The sequence below is a fragment of the Microtus ochrogaster genome, chromosome 10 (assembly GCF_000317375.1).
Source record: "Microtus ochrogaster isolate Prairie Vole_2 chromosome 10, MicOch1.0, whole genome shotgun sequence".
NCBI lineage: Eukaryota > Metazoa > Chordata > Mammalia > Rodentia > Cricetidae > Microtus > Microtus ochrogaster.
Genome location: NC_022016.1, coordinates 7,186,698 through 7,210,599, shown reverse-complemented (window position 1 = coordinate 7,210,599; position 23,902 = coordinate 7,186,698). Strand labels below are relative to the sequence as shown.

Sequence of the window (23,902 nt, the reverse complement as noted above, 5' to 3'; positions counted from 1 at the left end):
CCAAGTTACTAATTTCAAGTATAAGCACTATCTTTGCTGTACATTTTCAAGTACAAGGATAGAGAAACACAAGGAGTGAGGAGTCAGCCAAAGTCTATGCCCTGGGGTAGAAGCTGAGGCCAGTCACACTGCTGTTCCACAATGCACCTGTAATGGGGACGGGGGCATGGATTCTGGGGGACAGTCAAGCATCAAGCATACCTTATGTTTAGGGGTCCCAGTATGTAGCTACCCCAAATTTAGACACTGAAGCTCTATTTTAGTGAATGTGAGAGTATGGGGCCTTGGGGGATGAGGCCATGGGAATGGGGTTTTCATGACGAGATTAGCGGCTCTACACGAAGGTTGGGCACACGCACCAGAGCTTGCTTGCTTCCTATCCTGGTCCTTTGCAAGCCAGGAAGGTCACCTGATCACACCTGCATGCTGTCTCGGGCTCCAGCCTCTGGAAATGCCAGCAGATCAGTTCCTAAGATGTGAGCCGCCACTGTGTGAAATTCTCCTAAGGCGGCCCCAGCTGACAATGCACCACAGTTGGGGCTGGTCTCACTCAGTGAAGGTTTCTCTAGGTACTAAACTTGTATGCCGCCGGAAGAGCACACTGACAGAGGCTTTGCAATGCCACGGACATGACAAATTCTAATGTGTAGTGGGGTTGACAGGCTACAAATCATGGCTTCTAGCACAATCTCAGGATGTCAGGAGAAAAATCATGCAAGAAAACAAAGCATTAGAGATCACCAAGCCCAGCAGCTCCTGAGGATGGGATTGCCTGTGGCCGTGCTATAATGAAAGCACACTGCTTTCAATATGAGAAAATAAGAATACAACACCTAAACTGTTACCCCAATCCGCTTCTCTGGGCAAGGGGTGAGGTTTCTTTCAGACAGCATGGGGCCCTGGCTTTCCCAGGGGCGGGGCCTAGCTCTGCCGTCCACAGGCAAAGCCAGGCCAGGGTGGAGGAGCATCAATGAGCAGGGCAGCTCTCCAAAACTCTTTTTAGATAGGATTCTTCGGATAAGGAGCAGGGAAAGATTTACAGTATTCTTGAGTATTCCCTGCGGCTCCCCTGATGGAATAGTGGGGAAAACCAAACCTTTGTGAAGCTGGAGACACAGGAGAGATGGGACTCGGATCTACCAGGTGTTTCTGCTCCAGCAAAACAGAGTAGCTGTTGGGTACAGGCACGATCAGCAGGAGCAGAGGCACCCACACCTTCTGTGCGCACCTTCCTATGCCCTCTTCCCTGCCTGGGGCACATGGTGAAATTCAGCCCAACCAAGAACCTACTGTGTACCAGGCCTGTCAAGGGACAAATTATCACCTTGTGCACAGTAGGCTCTTATGATACTTATGCGTAGAAAGATGAAGTATAGCCAAGTGCACAATAGAGTCTCACAACAGTTGGGTCAGTTAAGTGACAAGCTGTGTCTGGGGAGACAAAACTGCTCCTGTATACATTAGGTCCTCAAGATGGCTATTGCCTCATAAAGACAAGGTACGATCACTCACACAACAGGTCCGCATGATGTTTGTCCTTGCTGAGGGACAAGGCATCATCAGGTAGCATTATAGGCATCGATGACAGCTGTAGTCTGCTGACAGGCAAGGCATCACTGGCACACAGTAGGACTTCATGACACCTGCATTTGATGAGGTAAGACATTGTTTCTGATATAAAACATGTCCCTACAACACTTGTAGACTGTTGAGAGGCAAAGCTTGGGCTGTCACACAATAGGTCCTGAGAAATGATTGACAGGGTGTCAGGGTGATATCATAAATAGTACCCCCACAGGAAATCACAGCCACCATAGGCACCACCATGCAGCCAGGGGATGATACTGGCAGGAGCTTATAGACTGCCCAGGCAAGGAGAAAGGGTCAAGTTGCGGTTATCCACTGAGAAGCACTGGGCTGGTGGCTTGCCCTCTCAAGGCTGTGTGTGTAAATGGGGACAAATGAAACTGTGGGCTGACTCAGGGCCTGTGTGCACAGCAGGTGTCCCGCAGACAGCAGAGCCTGCCCAGCTCCCTGCGGGACTCTCCGTGGAGAGGAATCTACAGCAAAGCACTGTCTGGGGAGTCAGGAGGAAAAGCGAGGGAAGAGAAACGCTGCAGTGAGCATTAGCATCACTGTGGACTCCACTTGGTCAGTTCTATAAATAGGCGAGCAGCAACCTTGAGAAAGAGGAGGTTAATGCCTCTGATGAGAACACCACTGTTGGTGCCGCCAGGGTGCAGCCTTCAGTGCCACACCCGAGTCCCCCTGCCGCCTGCCCCTACGTTTTACAGAGGGGCTGCCTAAAAACCTGAGAGGGGAAGGGATGGAGGGGGAGGGTACGAGATACTGCTCAGGACAAGGAGTCCCAGCCCTCATAAACAAGGCTGGAGGGCTGCCAGGCACATCCCATGGGCCATTCCGGAGCCTGATGCTGACTCTTCTCTGAGGGTAAATGTGGCTTCCGGGGTCGTGGAGAGAAAGGGCATCTCTGATGTTCTCTATTTTTCTGGAAAAATAGAAAGAAACAAGAGTCCTGAGGCAGCACTTTCTGTGGCCAGGCATGCTTGGAACCCAGCCTTGAGCCGCTGGGATGGGAAGGGTGCCTGCTACTTCACCCTCTTTAAGATCCAAAAGTGCATTTCTGGTGGGAAGGCTCACAGACTCAGCTGCTATCTTCTGGTCTCCACTCTGCCTCATCTCTGAGGGGGTCAGTAAATAGAGAAGAACATTCTGAAGGACAGCTGGGGACAGCAAGGTCCCACCCACAAGAAGGTCAGGTTAGTCACTGTACCTCTCTTAGAGGAGCACATCCGGTAACCTGCACCCTCAGATATCAGGGAAAGCGCAAAGACCTCAGGCTAGTGAGAGAGAGCCAGGCCTGACTCTGCCATGCCATGCGCAGTCTCGCTAGGGGATCTGAGGTTTCCTCTTGCTCTTGCTTGGCCTTCATTTTGCCAGCTGGCAATAATCAGGTTGGACTTTGTGATTGGTAAGGTACCATCCAAAAGGAACTTCTAAATCCATCTGATTCAGGGTCATAGTGAGTGGCCACCCATGACAGCAGAGAGATCAGGGCCTTGGGGACATGTAGGGAGAGATGCCAGGCCTGCAGGCTTGTGGGCAGGCCATTCTGGGGGGGTGCTCTTCTTACCATGCCGCTGACTCATACCCTTGAGCTTGCTGTAAACTCGGGTCTCTGAGGTATCCTACCTGCTGGCCGGGGCAAAAGGGGTTCAGAAAAACATAAAGCAGAACACAGAGGAAACATCACAGGCATGCTAAGAGGCAGACCCAAAACTGGGTTTATCAAAGACATCTGAAGGCCAGAGACGGCCCCAAAGGAGAGGTAAAACGCACAAACACTTCCGTGAAAGCAATAGGTATTTGTGTTGCTGGCATCAACACTCCTCCCTGCAATAGTGACCCTGGGACCAGCCCGTCTGCCTCAACCAACTGCCTATCTGCTGTCTGCTTCATGTATGTCACCATGGTTCCTGTCCATCTGTTTCTGTGGTGCAAGTTGAAGATCATGGTTCCATTCCCTCTGTAGGTGGAGAAGCCCACTGCACGGGCAGTCATCAGAATGCTAGCATGGTTCTCACCACAGTCATCACCTGCTACTGGAAAAACCGGACCCAGGGGCTTCCCTGTGCTCTTCCAGTGCAATCAGAGCGGTCCTGATCTGACCAGCAGAGAGGACGGGACAGGTGCTCTCCATCACCAGACTGCCATCCAGGGCCATGTCAGGATAATGGGAATATGGATTATGCCTGCATGTCTCCACACATGGTGCTCTCAGAAGGCCAATCACCTCACTTGGCTTTTAGGCGTTGACTCGGGTGCCCCTCCACAGCAGAGGTCAGAATGACACAATTCCCTGCAGAGGGCAGAGGAATAACTTGGAACAGCCACAGCACACGTCAATGGCATGCTAACACAATGACAAGTTGTGCTCAAATAATGCATGGAAGCAAACATAAAGAAGGCCACAAGGGCCACTCACGCACGAAAGAAACTTCCCGCATCCAAGGAAGGAGAGGGCATTTCAGGGTTCAGACCTCAAGGGGCAGGCTCTTCTCTCTGGGAATGGACTCTAACTTTGATAGACCCAGGTTATTGGTCTGGAAAGAAAGGGGAGAATGAAGCAAGCCCACTCTTCCTGATCCCATCTCAGCCAGGGTTCAGACATACTGGAAAAGTTTCCTAGCTCTGCTGATAATTTGCTTTGTAATACTAAGCAACCCTCCTAATCTTCTGTGTGCTGTTTCCGTAAGAAGGAATTGAAGGGGTTAGTAAGACAATGTACACTGTCTAAACAGTGGGAGTTAGTAAGACAATGTACACTGTCTAAACAGTAGGGGTTAGTAAGACAATGTATACTGTCTAAACAGTAGGGGTAGTAAGACAATGTATACCATCTAAACAGTAGAGGTTAGTAAGACAATGTACACTGTCTAAACAGTGGGGGTTAGTATGACAATTACACCTTCTGAAAAGTAACTGGCATGTAGTAGGCTCTACTTCTCTATTCCAAGTCCCATCACCTCTGGAAGTGTCCCTGGATTGTGAATGACTCTCTTCCAAGGGCATCCACCATGCTTCTGGGTTTGCGTTGCAGCTACACTCTGGGTTCTAAGTCAAGTTCATCCAGCCTTTAAGGAAAATGCACATTTGCATGTTCTATTTTCTCTATTATCTTGCTTTGCTTATCTTCAGCATCCACATAAGAGACAAGAGTGTGTCTGTAGTCCCAGCACTAGGCAGGATGGGGGGTAGGTAGTTAGGGACAGAGACACGTAGATAGCGGAAGAGCTTGCTGAATCCAAGAGCACCAAGTGTAGTAAGAGACACTGTCTCAAAACATAAGGTAGAGATTGAGGGAGACACCCAACAGATGCTGACCTCTGACCTCTACATGTATACACTTGGGTGAATATACCTAAAACACACATGTTCATCCACCCATCCATCCATCCACCTGTCCATTCATTCTATCCACCCATCTATCCATCTTTCCATCCACCCACTCTTCTATCTATCTATCTATCTATCTATCTATCTATCTATCTATCTATCTATCTATCTATCCATCCATCCATCCATCCATCCACCCACCCACCCATCCACATATCCATACATCCACTTATTCATCATGATATTTAATGAGCTTTCTATATTGTCAGAAGCTCACAGCAACCTGTTCAAATTAGGACAAAGCAATATACTAAACTTAAAGTCACAGACAGAGTTCACCAGCCTGTAGATCTCCACATCAATGAAAGCACAAAACACTTGGGCTCACTGAAGCATGGCCACACCAGTAGAAAAGACAGTAAGAGCCACACCTTCAGAGACTCCTTAGGAATCCATCCCAGATCTGCCACTGCAGCCAGGGGCAAGTCACTAATCTACAGCCAGCTTCCAAGGCATGAGGTTGAGCAACAGCGATACCATGTCATAGATGGCTCAACGAGCCAATACTCATTGGGGGGATGGCTCAGTAGGTAAAGTGCTTGCTATACAAGCATGAGGACCTGAGTTTGGCTCTCTGACATCTCCATAAAAGCCAAAAACCTATCTATAGTCCCAGAACTAGGCAGGGTAGAGGGTAGGTAGTCAGGGAGCAGAGTCAGGTAGAAGGCTTGCTGAATCAACAAGCTCCAAGTGCAGTGAAAGACACTGTCTCAAAAAATAAGGTAGACACCCAACTATGCTGACCTCTGCATGTGCACATCTGGGTGAGTATACCTACAACACACATGTAAACCACACACATATACTATAATAAAATAAAGTATTCGGCGCCCCAAACATATGTTAAGAGCTCAAAGGGTCAGGCGTTATTCTAAACAGAGTTCTTTGCCACCTGTCCTTTTTGACACAGTCCTGCATCTTTAAAACCATTATGGATATCTACAAAGCTGTCTATGGGGCTTGGGAGGTGGCTCAGTGGCAGAGAACGTGTCCAGCATGGAGGCCTCGACTTCAACCCCCAGCACTGCAAAAACACAACAACAAACAACAACAAAAACAAAGCAATAACAAAACTATCTTCTTTGGTCATAAATAGACTCATAAGGGAAATTTTAGGCACATTAACTAAACAATTCATTCATTAATTCACTTACTTTATTGCTTTTGGGGTTTTGAGACCGGGTCTCACATAACCCAGGTTGGCCTCAAACTCATGACCCTCCTGCCTCTACCTCCCAGAGACTGCTATTATAGGTATGCACAATCATACCCACCTCCCCTTTTTTTAGATGAAAAATATTTGGGGGCTATTTCATAACCAATTCAATAAAGCTAATGTGTTTTCACAGTGCAAGAGGAACCAGCATGGCGTTTTTACTCCTCTAACACTGGAAATTTGGGCTTTTACTTCTTGCCAGTAGAGACATTTGTGATTAACATCCTCTTAAGTACAGTGTTGAGTTCATAGGCATCTAATTTTCTAGATTGGGCATCTTCTTTTGTGTACAACCAGGACCTGCCTTTCTGCCTGTTGTGATTCTAATGGGCACCTGCAGGGAGCAGCAATAGAAAATCACAATGACAACAACAGTCTTCTTTGTGACTCTTTTGCAAGGTCACAAAGTAACAAAGTAAGAGGCCCGGCTTGACTAGGAATCTAGGCTTCTCCAACCCCACCCCACCCCCTCCCTAGGGGTCCAGGACTGCAAGGCCAGCAAAACCAAAACTCTACACCTTGCCCCAAATAGGGCAGTTTAAAGGGGGTACATGGGGCTTACAGGCTGCAAGCTGGCAGTAGTCCTCAGACTACTGAGCTCTGACTAGGTGCTAGGTAGGGATGGCCACGTGGTCTGAAAAGACCTCTCCATTCAGCCTACTCTGAAACAGAGTAGAACTGGCAGTGTGCACTCCATACCAGCAGCGTATTTCAACGTCATACGAAATAAAAACGCTAATGGGCACCATTTGCTTCAGTGTTAAGGGCCTAACTGTAGAGGCCCCCAGACTCCTCTTTCAGTGCCAGACAGCACTTCAGAACAAAAGTGGTTCCTGTCCCTTCCCTGTGCCCTCTGAGGAATTGAGCTTCCTCTTCCGGCCCTGCACCTCAGACCTGCGCCAGCCCCGCCCCGGCATCTGCAGCCACCGCCGGCCACCTGAGCTTTCCTGCAGTATCAGGTGCTCTGGGCTCCTTTCCACCGCAGGCCTCTGCACGTGGGGCCCCTGTTCTGCAAGTTCACCTTCTACATTCTTACTATAGGCGATTGTCTTATCTACGGGGTCCTCAACAGACTGGAAGGTGGAAAATTCTCCTGGCTCGATATCAGGTGTTTCCAGGGGTAGAAAACATAGGCTGGGGCCAGGGGTTCCACACAAAGTGACAGGAAGTGACTTGGGCAAGAAAGCCTCTCTCAGTGTGGGCCACCAGCAGGGATGTTACATCTCAGAAGGTGGATGGCTTCTCCAGGAAAAGGAAAACAATTCACTTCATATTGCACTTGTTTTTAAATCATGCTAAACAGCCCAGCTGAAGTCTAAATCCTAGTCCTCCTGCCTCCACCCCTTGCCTGGAGTGCTAGGATTATGGGCACTCAGCTGCTGATTTCTAGAAACCTCAGAACACTCACTCCCGAAGATCACTCTGTTTTAGGTGTTTGTCTGGTGTATGTGTACGGCTAGTGTGTTTGTGATAAGTGTGTATTCGTGAGTGTGCTGGAACCCGCATGACCCTTGTGTGTGTGAAGATTAAAGACAGCCTTGGATGTTGGTCCTCAATCTCCACTGTTTAAGATGGCATCTCTCTTGAGACTGAGGAAGAGGTGTCTCCGTGGTTATGAGCACTTGCTGCTGTTGCAGAGGATCCAGGTTCGATTCCCGACACCCATATGGCGGCTTACAATTGCCTACAATTCCATAGTTCTGGAGCAAGGGGATGCGGAGCCCTTCACTGGCCTGTTTGGTAACTGCATGCATATGCTACACAGACAGTGCCTTCTTCTGACCTCCAAGCACACAGTGCACAAATATACAAGTATTCAAAGTCCTCATGCACATGAAAATAAATCTTGTCAAAACAAACAGAGCAATTTCTTTCTTCTTTCTTCTCTTTGTCCTTCCCTTTTCCCCGTTCTCAGCCTCACACACCAGACTATTGTGATTACAACTGTCCTTTCGTGTGGCTTCTGGGGACTAAGCTTGGGTCCTCACAGCTGTGGGGCAGGAGCTTCACCCAACAACACTCTCTCTCCCCAACACTCTAATCATCAGAGTTTACTACAATCTCTCAACCCTCTGTCTTCTTTCTTTTTTAAGATGGGGTCTCTCTGCAAAGCCTGGCTATATAACCAGGGTGACCTTGAACTCACAGAGGCCTCTGCCCCAGTGCTGAGATTAAAGGCATGTGGTACCCTGCACAGCTCCTTCTGCCTTGGTAATGATGCACTTTAAAAGTTTAACTCATTTAGCAATGTTTACCTAAGTAGGAATATTAATTGAGACATACAAAAATAAAGGAATTAAACAGGTAAGAGTATGGAGAGGGTGTTAAATCTTGCCACTGTGGTAGGTGCTCACTGACAGATGCTGAGTGGATGAACAAGTGGCCTTGAAATTTTGGCACATCTAGACTAAAAATTTTTGTGCAGTCAGAGGCAGAGATCCTTCCCATGATAATTCTGATGTCCCCTCCCTCCTCTCCCAAGCTTGGTCTAAGAATACACATGAGTCATACACATGCCCTTACACAAAAGTCACACACTGTTATTGTGTTGCAATGATGGCATACCAGTTCCGTGGTCTGGTAAGAACATTCTATCAGTCAACCACAGCTTAGCTACAGCATCACTAACATCTGTATGAAAAACTGGGAACACGATGTGGTCCATCTGCTCCACATCTGTATGTTTGAGCTGCTGCAAACATGGAGGAAACACCCTGCCTCAGGGGCATCTGTGGGCGTGCTCCAGGACCCATTCCTGAACCACAGCGCTCTGCAAGCACCCTGAAAGAATGTGGTGTGCACAGGAAGGAAAACGTCAAGGAGGCAGGGGATTCCGTGCACAGAGACACAGGAAGTGTGGCAGTGCCAGAAGAAAGGGCAGGAGGTGTCACACAAGTGGGAAATGATGGGTGAGATTTGTCTTTGAAGGGGCTTCGGAGGTCCCCCCCCCAGGAACGGTAGGGAGTGTGTGCTGGGGGAGGGGCATACACCTTTCCAGCGGTAGCCACGGTAAGCTGCCATGCTCTGTAATAACCCTCAACCACACTCCTGTCGCCAATCCTATTGAACTCAGAGTCACACACAAAGGCCATGAAAGTAGGAGGATTGCTAATTGGAAAAGGGAAGGCACGCACGCACGCACGCATGCGTCAGAGTCACACACAAAGGCCATGAAAGTAGGAGGATTGCTAATTGGAAAAGGGAAGTCAGAGGGAGTGAGAAGGGGTGATGACCAAAATGCACTACAGTCCTGTAGAATGAAAGCCATGGCTGTGTGTGATATATGCTAATCAAACAGAAGAGACATGCCTTCCCTTAGGGCCTCACTGACAACTAGCTCCCTCCTTTCCTTTGAATCTTTTGCCTTCTCCAAAGCCTCCATGTCAAAGAGGAAACCTTCACTTTTGCCCTGGGAACATGGATCCCAGGGCTGGGACAGAGATCTGACATCTAAAAGCCCCTGTTCTTTACTGTCATTGCCCCTAATAACTTAGTGGGTTGCAGCTTGCTGTTCAAAAAGAACTGAAAAAACATCAACAAGCAAGAGAAGGTGTGTGTTGGGGGAGGTGACATCCTGACCTTGGGAGGAGTCAGAAAAATCTGCAGGGAGTGTGGGTGACAGTGACCACAACTCCCAAGATGAGGGCAGAGAAGTTTCCAGAAAGACATAGATTCCTTTTCAGTGCAGATCTGCAACTGCTCACAAGGCTGCCTTCTGGTGCCTTCTAATCTGAGTAAATTGCTTTACAAATGTTCTTTTAATTTTTGTCTTTTTTATTCTCTCTCCTTTTTGGAAGAACTAACAATGCTTTAGGAATCACAAATACAATTGCTCGAGATGAGTCTCAATGGGTTTCCAATGGACTGTTTTATGGCTTGAGATCAGTTGTCAAAGTGCACGTCTGTTTCTATCAATGTCAATTTCTCGGACCAGGAGCAGATCGCCGAGGGGATTGATTTCCTGAGCCTGGGAACGGCCTCAGCCCTCACCGCTTGCTGACCTTTCTCAGCTGAAAAGGGACAGGCTTCCAATTTAATTCAGTTTCAGCCTGAGGAATCTGAATTCAAGGTGGATGATCAACCATCTTTTACAAAGCCAACCCAGTGAATGTCAGAAAGAAAAAGACTGATAGGGTTGATGGCACTGAATACAAACTTGTGATTAAATGGGCAGAATACCAATAAGAAGTTACAGGTCAGAAAGCACAGGCACATCCACATGCACAACCACAGAGACATGGAAGATGGGATAGTGCTTTGTCTACCAGCTTGGAAAATGGAAAAGAAATACACTCTCCAGTATGGGCACAGATGGTTAGAAACGAGGGCTCTCACATACAGTTAGCGTGGGTAGGAGGGACTAGCAAAAAACAATTTCCTTCCGAAGAGCAGTTTGGTCAGTTATCAGAAGTTTGAAACTGATGCCTCTCCCCTGAGCCAACAGCATCTCCAGAGAGACAGCCCCGGGAATTATTAGCGACACACTGAAAGATTAGTGTGACAATGTGGAATGCAGCAATATGGTCAGCCATGAAAGGACACGCTGTCCAGCAGGAAGAGATCAGCTAGCTAAATCACACATCTCTTCCTTTCGATGTATAATGCTGCCATTAAAATCACATACTAGAAATGTTTTTCAAGGGGGAAATGAATACATTGCTGGGCGGAAGCAGACAGACAGACAGCTGTAGTCAGACAGGCAGGTGTATGGAGACTCCCAAATAGCACGGTTCCCCTGGGAAGGGGGCCATGATGACACCCAAAACAGTGCTCATGGGGGACTGGAAACACACAAGTCTATTTATAAACAGGAATGACTTCCTGGTAGATGGGATTACCTTCAATTCTAAGACTTCTGCTTTTTAAGAGTCATTAACTTGCCTTTTGCCCAAATGTACGTGTGTGCACCACATCTGTGCTTTGTAGGTGTAGAGGGCAGAAGGTGGCACCAATCCCCTGGGGCTGGACTTACATATGGCTGTGGACATATGCATATGCCATGTGGGTGCTGGGACTGAACCCAGGTCTTCTATCCTTGTATGGGGGAGCATGCACAAGGAGGTCAGAGAACAAAACCACGGAGTCTTCCTCTTTGTCCTTCTTTATATGGATCAGGAATTGAACCAGGTTGTTGGGCTTCCATGGTAAGCCCTTCTGTTAGCTGAGGCATCTTACCAGTCCACTGTTTTCCATCTGAGCCCTTATATTTCAGGTCATTCAAATAAATACCGGGAGAAACATACACACACACACACACACACACATGCACGCACGCACGCACGCACGCACGCATGCGCGTGCGCGCGCGCGTGCGCGCACACACACATAGACAAGTACACATACATCTTACTTCCAAGACACAGGCAGACTTTTTCCATGTTTTCCTATAAACCTAGCAAATTGAACCTTGGGCTTGTCCAGTCAAACTGGTGAATGGCAGATGGCCACCAGTCTTTCACAGGGCTGAGCCCCCAGTCCTCTGATCCTCTTTCCATACAGTGTGGATAAAGTCAGGGAATGCACTATGCAGAATGATCTCCAGCACTCAGTTACTCTAAGGGCGGGAGGGGTGTAGGGAGTGAGTTGAGATGACTGTCATCTAGCAGAGAGTTTTCATTGACAATGCACAAAATCAAACCCTGACAAAGCCAGGTATTGTGGTGCATGCCTTTAATCGCAACATTAATGAGGCAAAGGCAGTAGGATCTCTGTGAATTTGAGGGCAGTCTGGTCTACATACAGAGTTCCAGGACAGCTACGACTACACAGAGAGACCTGGTCACAAACAAAGCAAAGCGAAGCCAAAACAAAACAACAAAAACCAAATCAACATCTGACAAAGGTCAGGGCACAGCCAGGAAGGGAAAACAGAAAGTGACAGGAGGGTCGAGGGGACGATGGGAAGACCCTAGAGTGGCTCCTGTCCCCAAAGTCTATCATAAAATACAAGGCACCCAGGAAAGGCAGGGTAACCAGAACCTGGGTTTCCTGCCTCCTTGTGGGTTTTTTCACCAAATGGCCACACAGCCATTTCCACAGGAAGGAACTCAGGGAGGAAACACACAGAGCCTTCTTCTCGCTAGCATGACTTCTAGTGCAGAGCCTTGGCAGTGAGTGTGTGCTTTGGAGGCAGGCAGACCTAGGTTCCAAGACCAACCTCACTTCCTCCCTTCTGGTGCTCATAGCCAGTCACCTCCTCTTCCTTGGGGAGTGGAAGAGTCATGTGGGGTGCACAGAAGCTCCTGGTGGCTTAACCTTGGTAACACTGGCTATTATGCTATGGATTATAAATATCTGTGTGTCATTCCCTTCACACCTTCTCTGGTACCAAAAGGATCATCGGTTGGCAGGTGCACAGACCCCAGCACAGCTTGTGAAGACAGCAGGCAGTCCTCAGATGTTCAGATTAACAGATGCACCCAGTACTTTAATGCAGGCTCTGCCTCGCCACCTGCACCTGCATCTAGAGGTGAGGAAACCTGAGCAGAGAAGTCAGGTGACTTGCCTGCACTGCATGGCTCACATTAAAAAAAAAAATGCTTTTTTTACTTTTATTTATGTAGTGTGTGTGTGTGTGTGTGTGTGTGTGTGTGTGTGTGTGTGTGTTTGGGTTCATATGTAAAGGTCAGAAGACAACATTCAGGAATCGGTTCTCTCCTACTATGTGGTTTCTGGGGATCAGACTCAAGTCAGCGGGTTTGCTGCAGCCCTCATCAACTTTGATAAAGCTAAGATGCATGCTGGAGCCCTACAACATTGTAGAGCTAGACTCTGAATGCAGAGCTGGAACCACCAGTATGGGAAGTCAGTTCTATCTGCTGTTCCTCTGGTCAAGAAAGCCTGGGTCTACAACCTGGCTCTGCTCTTGACCTTGCTCCAGCAGTGATACAGGAGCTAACAGAGAGCTTCACAGCAGCACTGGGAAGGAAGCTTTGTCGTAACCCATCCTGCTCTCATGGCCACGTGGATGGAGGCAGGGACCCTCCAAACAGTGAAACAACTCCACCTACAACAGTCACAACAGCAAGTGACAAGCTCCTTGCAAGGACGCTGAGGTTGTGCCGGCTCACTGTAAGCCCCCAGTATGTTGTAGGGGAGCGAAGCAGAGGGATGTACTGAGGGGAGGGGAGGGCAGGATCAGAATGTTTCCCACAAATGGAAGTGATGACAGGGTCCAGACAGGTCTGGGGGGCAGGGGTGCACTGAGGTTTGGGCTGATGGTAACTTTGGGTGTCAAAGGTGGACAGGAACAAGCCTTATTTTGAAGAGTGTGCCACCTGGTTGGTCATGTGGGTTCCGTTTAGAGACCTGGTTGGAAGCAACAACAACAAAAGCTGTCTGTACGTAAAAGCTGATGAGGTTAAGAACCGTGGAGGACAAGCTAAAAAGTCGGACCCTTGCCTTGCGGTATTGCAGCCGTGGAATGGACACTGTGGACATGTGCTGCTCTCATCGTTAGCAAAGGCTGACCGGCCAATGGCTAGGCAGGATTTTCAAGGCAGAGAACACTGGGGAGGAGGGTACAGTCGGAGGAGATGCCATGATGGACGTGTGTAAACAAGCCTTGGACAGCACACAGATGAACAGAAATGGGTAACTTTACGTTTTAAGAACTAGCTACAAACAAGTCTAAACTATTGGTTTAGCACTTATAATTAATATTATGTCTCTGTGTGATTATTTGAGGAGCAGTCAGCAGGACAGAGCTGATCCTTGGTCTAGACAGAAAAGTCCACCTACACCCAGCTCAAAAGCAGGGATCTAGAGAAAGCAAGGCCTGAACAGAATGGAAGACAGACCTGAAAGGCGGCAGCGAAGAGGAGATGTGTGTTCCGAAATCCCGGGAAGGACTGGGCTTGGACACTCCTGTGTCGGGCTGGAGCCATCCCCACAGTAGACTGGCAAAGAAAGGCAGATGGGTGGCATGGACATATGTTGGGGCTGGAGGACATCAGGGACACAGGCTAGAAAATGTGCAGAAACGCAGACTTGTGTACTGAAATTAAGTCTTGGGAGAAGAACTGGGGAGTTGCAGGGCTCCAGGAAGAGAAGTGAGGAAAGTGTTGGTATCTGCAAGGAGAGGAAAAGGCAAGCCGGGCCCATACAACAAAGCAGGCCGCCGCACTCTGAGCCAGAAGATTAGAGGGCAGAGGAAATCCCCTCTCCTAATGTTTGAGTGCAGTCTTCACAGCTACATGGGAGATGAACTGGACCACATTTCTCAATCAGAAGCCTCTTAAAGAGGTCTAGCACGCCATTTCGGATGTGGTTTAAATCAATTACAAGTGTTTTTCCTTAAGTATAAAAAGTCTGTGCTACCAAATCAAACTCCCACCTTCATTAATTACTTTAATGGGTTCTGGAAATAGCAACCTCCTGGCTTTCCTGACGGAGACCCCTGGGGAGCCCATCAGGGAAGGATGCTGAGACCAGGGACAAGGCTGTCTTCTCAGGGCTGTCTCATCAGCCTCCCATTAGTTAAGGCCGCACACAAAAATAATCGAAAGGCAGGTGGGAACACCCAGTTCCATTTATCTGCCGAGCTTTATTGTGGCTATAAAGCAAAACTGCAGATACCAACGGCCAGACAGAAGCCATCGCATTTTCAAAGACACGTGGGGATGCTGACTCGACCAAGCACATGACTCTGCGATTCAGACAGCCACAAGCCACCACACAGGCCCCAAAGCAAACAAACAAAAAACCCAAACAATTAGGCAGGCACACTAACGGCTTTCGGAGCAAAGTTAGAACCACCAATAACATTTTCTACTGTAGGGCTCGCAGTGGGACCGCTACAGTCCGAGTTTTCCAACTCTCAACTCTCAGTTTGCAGTGATACAAGGACAATGGCAGGTTTGTGAGGACCGTAAGTTATGTTCAGTATTGGAAATGTCTGAGTCAGAGAGACGAGGAGGCCTGAGCCAGGTCACCGCTAAGAAACACTGACAGGTAAATGCAAACGCCATCTCAGACCTCCCTTCCTGAGACTCTACTATCAACTGACCTTACACATCTAGAAAGATGCTCAAGGTGTTGGGTGGGGGAGGGGAGGATGTAAGAGTGGCTGGGTGGGCCCAACTTGCTGTTTGTCTCCTGTAGCCCAGGAACCTCTAAGTCCATATGGAGCTAAGGATGACCTTAAACTGATTTTCTTGCTTCAATTTCCCCAGTGCTGTGCTATGGGTGAAGTGTGTACCACCACACACTGTTACTGTGGTCCTGGGGACTAATGTCAGGACTTCATGTACATGAGGCAAGTGGTCTAACAAATGAACACATCCCAGAACCTCTTGGGGGTGTGTGTGAGGGGGTAAATGTTAGAGTGGGGGTTCCTGAAGCAAGCAGGATCCCCCATACTTCAGTGCTGGGGTGGTTTCAATTTGCCTGGGGACTTTATCAATTCTTAGGCTTAAAGCTAACCTGTGTGAGTTAACAAGTGAGCACTAGACCTTAGATATTTATAAATACCCCCTTTCCTATTTATGTATTTGAGATCTTCCAAAGTCAGGTACGAAAGGGAGAGTAACCTCGATGCTGGCTGGCGGCTGAAGCACAGCCACAGCCAATGGAGCAGAAGGAACACAAATTCCCCAGGTGCTGGGACTGGAAAGCAGAAGAAATGGATTCACTTCCGCATCCTCGAAGGATATGGCCTTGCCGCACAGGTGTGATTACTGGAGGCCTAGCCTGGTGCATGTTGGGGCTTCTTGCAACTTGCAATTGCTTTAATAAAACCCCAAAGCCAGATGAAGCTCACCCCAAATTGACTCATTGATTGCATGAGAATGCATAAACAATTCTATTTTGGAACCACAGACACAATCAGACTGTGGAAATAACCCGCTTCTGGGAATGTGGCTTTAAAATTACAAGCAAAGTGATAAATTAACTTGCCGACAGGGTCTCACAGAGTGGATGCGGGCCACAGAAGGTGGGAAAGCTGTCACCTCTCCAGACACAGACTTTGACGTTTAGAAGTCTTTAAATAAAACAGAAGTAGAAGTAGAGGGATCCAAAGGTTTTCTCACCTGGTCAGTCACGGATACCCAGAACCATCCCAGAAGGATGCTCTATGTCCACTCACCAGCCCATGACCGAGGTTCAGCCAGCGTCATGCAAAGCACACACAACAACTTATGGCTTTCCCTGGGTTTCCGTTCAGGGTGTCCACATGGCCTTCCTCAGATCTCACACTCAGGAATGAAGGGATGCCTACTAGCCTGGGACATCATTCCAGTCATCCAGTCAGCGCTCACTCATTTGTTGAAGTACCTACAGGAGGCGTGCTGGGGCTGTGGGAGCTTCTCTGTGGTGGGGAGGAAGATGGTTGGGAGACATAAAGAACTTCCCATCCTGGGGGACAGCCATGCTGAAAGGAACCAAAGGAAGATCAAGGGCTAGGAAGATGGGATGGAGGTGAGGGTACCGTACTCAAGAGGGTGGCAGGACATACGGATGTCACAGTATTTAAAATGTTCAGTGGCTTGCAGATGCTATTAGAGCCATGCCCTTCTACTTGACACACTAAGGACAGGGCTGTGTCCTCATTCTGACTTCTTATGTCATAGGTTTGCAGTTTAGAGAATGTATGGACAAACGGCTCTGATGGACAACGAGATGGCCTAAACATGTCGCTCTGCTCTGAGGTTAGGGTCTCTGAGACGCTCTCAAATGACCCCCACTGTTAGGCTCTGTCTCTCAGAGGGGTTCTGACATTGCCTTCCAGGATGCTGGCTACACAGCCCTTGGGCTGGGTTCCAGTCAGAATCCTCCTAGACCATAATCTTCCTTGGGACAACGAAATGGCACAGGAGGGTCAAAACACCTAGCACAACGCAGACTCCACGCAGGGATGCAGTAAAGCAAAGGTGGGACGCAGCAAACGCCAGTGGGGCTGCGAGCACACAAGCAGTGGCCATAACAACTTCTCTCTGATAGAGATGCAACGCTGGAGGGGGGTGGAAACGGCGGAGGCGGCGGGGGCATGTGTAGGAAATCATCTTGTGTATTTGGCCATAAACTCAGAACTCCTCACAAGGGCTGGGCGAGTAAAACACCCACTGTACAAACGTTGGATTCGAGTTCAGATCCCAGCACCTGCTGAAGAGGCAAGGGTGGCGGTGAACATCTGTACCGTGGTGCTGGGCAGCGGGGCAGGCAGATTCCTGGAGCTCACTGGCCAGGCGGCCTAACCAAACTGCTGAACTGCAGGTTCACTGAGAGACACCGTCTCAGATAAGGTAGAGCAATAGAGAAGGACACCCAATGTCACCCCTGGCCTGCTCCTCCCCCTCTCTGCCCACGCACACGCACGCACACACACATTTGCATGCAAAAATGCACACACCCACATAAACATACATATACGCCTATACAAACACAAATCTGCTCTCAAAAATGAAAAGAAAGAAGAAAGAAAATCAAAAGCAAGGCTCATGTTCTCTGACCCTTGGCCCTGTGCCTGCAGCTGCCACCTGGAATGCAGGAAAGGAGTGGAAAACATGCTTCCCCTTGGCACCTGCCTGGCTGTGAAGTAAAAGGAAACGGCGCTGCCCAGAAACTTTATAAAAGCACCTCCACCCTGCGGCACAATTAGACATCTGTGAGCTTGGACTCTAGCTTGCACTCTTGCTCGGGGCTTTAAAAAGAAGGAAAAAGGAATGGGTATGTGAAGATTGGTACTTAGCCTCAAGCGACTTCCAGCCATTTAATGTCATTTCTTCCAATCAGATTCTCTGGTCCTGGCTGGGCACTCGAGTGATATCCCCAAACAATGGGGACCAAAAGCCATAAAAGAGCTTTGCTAGAAAGCCAGCTGGAGCCCCGGCCCTCTCCAAATGTCTGCTTCTCTGCAAAGCCCTTTGCAGGTCGGAGGGAAGATTAAGAATCCGGGGAGACATGCATGAGCAGACAGGCAAGAGCAGATGACGGGCAGCCTGCAGTTGACAGCAGCAGGTGGGGCTGTGCTCCTGCATGTGGCTGGAGGCAGGCAGAGGTGTCAAGCAGCAGTGCACACAAAAGCCTAGGGTACAGCAGCAGTGGTGGGGACCCACACTTCTCTCCGCAGCTCCATCCAAAGGAGCACCTGAGGCTAGTCATAAGCTGCCTGGGGTGGCCAGCGGATCGGGATGACAGAAGTACCAAAGCCAGTGCTAGGCTGATTCTCTATCTCTTAAGTCAGAAGACAAAACAACTACCAGATCATCAATGTCACCCAGTCTGACAGAAACAGGGCTGGAAAATGTGGCTTTGCTTTAACAGCAAGGAGCCGGCTGCAAGATTTGCCTGTCGTGGGCATCGTTTTCTACAGCCCGGGATGTCAGCCTGAGACTGCATTAAAGACACAGACCCTCTCCCGGACCTGCATAAACTCTGGACATGAGGTAACCAACAGCTTTCTGGAGAGTGGACTCTGCATGTCACTGCTGACTGGATTCATGAGAACCAAGAATTGTTACTGGGCAAGAGAGGAGCCAGTATGTACCCACAGTTTCCAACTGGAGCCCAGAAAAAGACCAGGTGCAAGAGACTAGGTTTCAGATACGAATCTGGAAGCAGTAAGAATATATAGTGTCCTCACCAACCACGGCAATGAGATGACAAATGTGTCATTCTGAACCTCCTGGACAAATATAATGACTTGTATTAATGTTGACAGATTCCTCCTGGGTTATTATGCAAAGGAATGGGACAAGTGATAGTCTAATTAATTGAAAGGGCCCACGAACACTTCTTAATGTCTGAAATATTTCAGATCCTAATTTGCTGCTCAAATTTACCTGTGGGAAAGCTGGGACTGCAAAGAAACTCTTCAGTTTTTATTAAGCACACACATACACACACACACACACACACACACAGACATATACACACACATACACACATACCCCAAACAGTAAAGCACGCACATACACACACACACAGACACACACCAAACAGTAAAGCACACACATACACACATACACACACCAAACAGTAAAGCACACACACACACCCCAAACAGTAAAGCACACACACACACCCCAAACAGTAAAGCACACACACACCAAACAGTACCTGGGCATCCTAAGTGCTGCTACCTATACCAACAAGGGACTAGAAAAGCTAGTGGGTGAGTGGATTTGCTCCAGCGCTCCCAAGATGGTGCTGTTTGTGCCCCAATCCTACTGGCAATTCCCACTCTGTCTGGACTCACACCAGGGCTGCTGTTCTCGGGTTGAGAGATGAGGGTGAGAGACAGCAGCCGGGCTCCCATCGACACAGTGTGTAACCCATGGATTTCCTGATTTAGCACAAAGTTACCAGGAGTGCCAACCTTCCCTTCTCCCAGTCCGCGCCAATTCTTTTTGCCTTAATTGAAGGCAATTCCAAAAGAAGAAGAGCACAGATGATCAGATGGTCTACATGCCGGCGGGGCAGCACATTCCAAGCAAATCAGACTCCCACTACTGGGAAGGACCTTGAACACCCCCAAACTCATCTAGCCTGGAGCAGATAATAACTGAGTCTTGTCCAAGGTCACACACGGCAAGTGTGCAGCAGAACTTAATGTAGCAAGAAGTATATAGCCTGCCTCCTTGGCTGCCTGATCTAGCATGTCTGGGCTGGAGACCTTTGAGCGAGCACTTCAAAAACATTTACTAGTTTGACTCTTGTTCATTCCAAATAGCTTTTCTTTTTTCCTCTTGAAAATCAAGCATTTCAACACAATTCTACATAGTGAGTGGTTTGCCTAATCTGAACTGGATAACTGGACTTAAGAAAGAGATGGGAATCCTGCTAGGCACAGGATAAAATTCCCAGCAAATTGCTTTGGATATCAATGAATGTAAGATCAATCAAGAAGAGAAGATGAGTCAACTCTGTTTACTTGATCCTTCTTTTAAAAGCTGTGTTCCTCTTTGATGCACAGGCGCTCTGACACTGATTCTTAGAGCTTGTTTTAATTGGATTCTCTTTATGTTGTATGTGCATACAAACAATCTCTCCTCTGGGAAACTTCTGAGGTTCACTTCCTTTTGTCATCATAAAAGAAAAATACAGATTTTTTTAATTAAAAAGATATCTTCTACTAAATGGGATGGAGGATTTTAGGACAGAAAGAAGACACAAGCAGACAACTTGGGGACACTGAATGAAGCCTGGAGTCCAGCTAGCATCTGCACACTAACCACGGAGCCCTCTGGGTCCTCTAGCTCATGACTGACCAAGACGCCCCACATACAGAATTTCCAGGTGATGACAACTTGTGTCTCCCGGAGGAACAGGGGCCCCTTCTGGGTCTCTGCAGTTTATTCTCCAGCTGTTCCAGCTGTCCACCTGTGCATGCTGCAACCCTGCAGCGGCATCCTCTTCTACAGAAGCACTGCAGATTCTGTCCCCTTCATCCCTGAAATTAGGATGGCACAACATTCCCTTTCCCCGTGCTTCCGAAGGGTCCTGGGATCACGTGTCTGGCACTGGCTACAAGAGGCTCTCTTAGGTCAGAAGCACACTGCACAAGTGTGATCACCAGGAGGAAGGCAAATGCCCAAGTCTACTCAGGTCACACGGGTCCCTGTGTTGCAGATGTTACACTTCAAGGGTGTTCCTGTTCTTTTCCGCTCAACCCTGGGGTAAGTGTCTCTCTGCAAGCAGCTGCTGATGTCGGTACTGATGCTAGGTACTGCCCCGAGCCACAGCTCAGCGGCACCCAGGAGCAACTCAGAGAGGCTGAGACATACAGTTCTGAGTGCAGCCTTTTCGATGGCAGATGTGAGGTACGAACTGGAGGAAGAGCCTGCATTGCTCATGGTCAGGTGCCTTTGCAGTCTCTCATCTAGTGAAGATGAAGCGACTTCAGCTTCTGTTAAGCGCCACGAAAACTAAAACCCGTGGTTATAAGCAGCATTGGGATCAAGTCTCCCTAGAGCATCAATTCATCATTTGGGAACTTTGGACCTCTAAGGACAATACTAATGGACCATTTCTTTATAGATATACGGGGTGCAAGATAAAGAGGAGAGAACCAAGTTAGGGAAGGAGCCGGAGAGAATGAGAAACCAGGCAGAGCTTTGCTACCCCCATAATAATAAAAGGCCATCAAGCTTTCCCCAGAAACTGGAAAGAACACTTCAGAAACCTCAGGGGCCTCCTGAAAGGGGGTCCTTGAGTAGAAAAGCAAATGATCAGAGACAGATGATGGTGTCCCAGGCACTCACACTGAGTCTGCTTGACTCAGCTGACCTAAAGCCACTGCACGCTGCACAGGAAGCAGCCCTGGACTGTTGATACCTAGGAGTGTCCAGCAGCCAGTGTGTCTGATTTGGTGCAACTGTGTGAGTTGGGCCAGAGAGTGGGGTGGGAGGGCCCCACAGGCTAGCCCTAACCAGGGGGAAGCAGTTCTCTGAAGAGAGCAGATAGTGAACTGTCATTCCTTTCCTTCCAACTCCTCATTTTGTGTTTAGGAAGCAGTAGGCCTGTGGCTAAATGTTTATGAGAGAAAAACCCTTGTGTCCACCAAGGGACCCAACTCTGTATCTTCAACTGGCTGCTGTTCATTCACCTTGGGCGGTAAGATTAGCAAACACGAATACTCCTCCACACAGCAGGGTTAGATTCCTACTAGCTGGTTGTGGTGAGGTTATTTTTCTCAGTTAACAGATACAATCACATGCAAAGTGCATACTTTCACAGGTCTGTGGGGTTCATTTCGGATGTACAGACAAGCAGCCTAGTTTGCAACAACGTCAGGAGCCAGTTCTCTGTTCTGGCTTGTTCCAGGAGATACTGGCTAGCCTACAAACAGTAGGGTTAGCCCCAGCTCTCTGGTCACCCAGCTGCCTCCTGGGTCACTAGCAATGGAGCAGAACTTTCTTTCAGAGGCAAAACCCTATGGATCCCAAGAACAAGGCAGCAGCAGCAGGGGGACTATCAGTAAAGCAATGTCAAGCTCTCTTGGAACCTCCTAAGACTCCACAGTCCTTTTCACATTTTGTGACCAGACATTTGCTTATGTGATACTGTGTTTGTGCCTTAGCCTTCAGGGCACCCAAGGCAAAAATCACCATTTCCTCTCTGCTTGGAACACCTATTTATCTGTGCCACAAATTAGATACTCCTCTTTTAAAGTCGGAGGACAAAACAAAAACACAACGGGAGAACAGAAGGCTCAAGCGATTTGGTGTAAGAGACAACTGCACAGAGCAACCGAAAAGGCAGCACTATACTGGCGGTACCTCTTACCACTCACACAAACCAGAGCCCTACCTTGACAGCCTCCGCGTGGGTCACCCGGGCTAGAGATTTATCGTTGACGCGCAGAATCTGGTCCCCGACCCGCAACCCTTCCTTCTCAGCCAGAGAGCCCGGCTCCACTAGTGACACGTAGATGCCCACACCGTGTTCCGAGCCCCCACGTATGCTGAAGCCCAAGCCCTCGTGGGCCTTGGCGCGCCGCAGGCTCACAAGCCGCACCTCCCCGGGCCCCGCGCCGTCGGGAGCGGCCCAGGCTGGCTGCCTATAGGGGGTGGGGGCTGGCAGGTAGAGACCCTCGGCCGTGTACTGGTCGAAGAGCAGCTGGTCGGAGCGCGGGATGACCAGTCGCAGCATGGGCAGCAGACGCCGCTTGACCGGGCTGTCCAGCAGGACGCGCAGGGTGCGCACCAGGTCGAAGACGTTGCGGCGCGCGTGGTACGCGTTGAGGCAATGGGTGAACTGCTCCCGCTCGGGCTCGCTCAACAGCGCCGTGAGCGCCTGGTGCAACTGGCGCACGTTGGCAGACAGCAGCCGCAGCCCCGCGCCCCCGCCGCCTCCCGCCGCGGCCGCCGAGCCCAGCGAGCCGGTGGAGGACGAGCTCACCGACAGACCGTCCAGCTGCCCGTTCATCTCCCCGCCGAGGCGCGGCCGCACTCGGGGCGCGCGGCGGCTGCTGCACCTGCGGCCAGCGGCGCGACAGCAGGATTCCAGGGGGCCCCGAGGTCACGGCTTGGGGGAGACGCGGAGACCGTGACCGCAGTCTAGACAGGCCGGAGAGCAGGGACGACGGCTGCAGGGTGGGTTGCAGGGGGTGCTCAGGAGCGTTGGCTGGATCCTGGGGAGATAGCAGGGACCGCAGCTGGTATCCCAGGGGCACGAAGGAGCGGGCGGGGTGGGGTGGGATGTAGCGAAACTGGAATCCGGAGGACGAAGAGACGGCTGTTGCAATCCTGAGGACGCGAAGACCGAGGCGGGATCCTGGGGGGACAAAGAGTTGGTGGCTGGAGGCCGGAGGTCTCGGAGACTGCGGTTGGAGGCCTAGAGGAGCGGGGAAAGTAGCTACATGACGGAAGACGCGGGGACCACGCGTGGCCGCAGTGGGGGACGCAGCCACGCCGCCCGCCCCGTCACACCATGCCTGGGGCTCCCCCAGCCGAGCTGCCCATTCCTCTAGGGCTGGGGGACCCCAAAGTCAGAAGTTAGGGTGTCGGTCGATCTAGTCCCAGTGTCCGGAGGAGTCGCAGCCAGAGGAGCCACGGGAGCGTCCGGCGTGGGGTGCGGGGCATGTCCCGGGCCGCCCACCATGCAGCAGCCCGGGGTCCCCGCGCCCCAGCGCCCCAGCGCCGCCTGGGCGCACACGGAGCCACGCGCCCGAGAGACCGGACTTTGCGAACTGTTGAGCAGCTCTGGGTCGAGTCTTCCAGCTAGTTCCGACGCCGTCGCTGCCAGCCCAGTCTTGGCCCCGCCCCC

General features: G+C 49.8%; 1 protein-coding gene across 7 annotated transcripts in view; it reads right to left on the bottom strand.

Moving 5' to 3' along the window:
• Whrn (whirlin) overlaps positions 1-23,896 on the bottom strand; it is an 88,055-nt gene extending 64,159 nt beyond the window's left edge. For all 7 annotated transcript variants that reach the window (XM_026781924.1, XM_026781925.1, XM_005352606.2 and 4 more), the window contains exon 1: positions 22,445-23,896. In XM_026781924.1, coding sequence (XP_026637725.1) covers positions 22,445-23,062 — 618 coding nt within the window. In that variant the 5' untranslated portion in view covers positions 23,063-23,896. The remainder of the gene's footprint in view (positions 1-22,444) is intronic.
• Between the last annotated feature and the right edge of the window lie 6 nt (positions 23,897-23,902).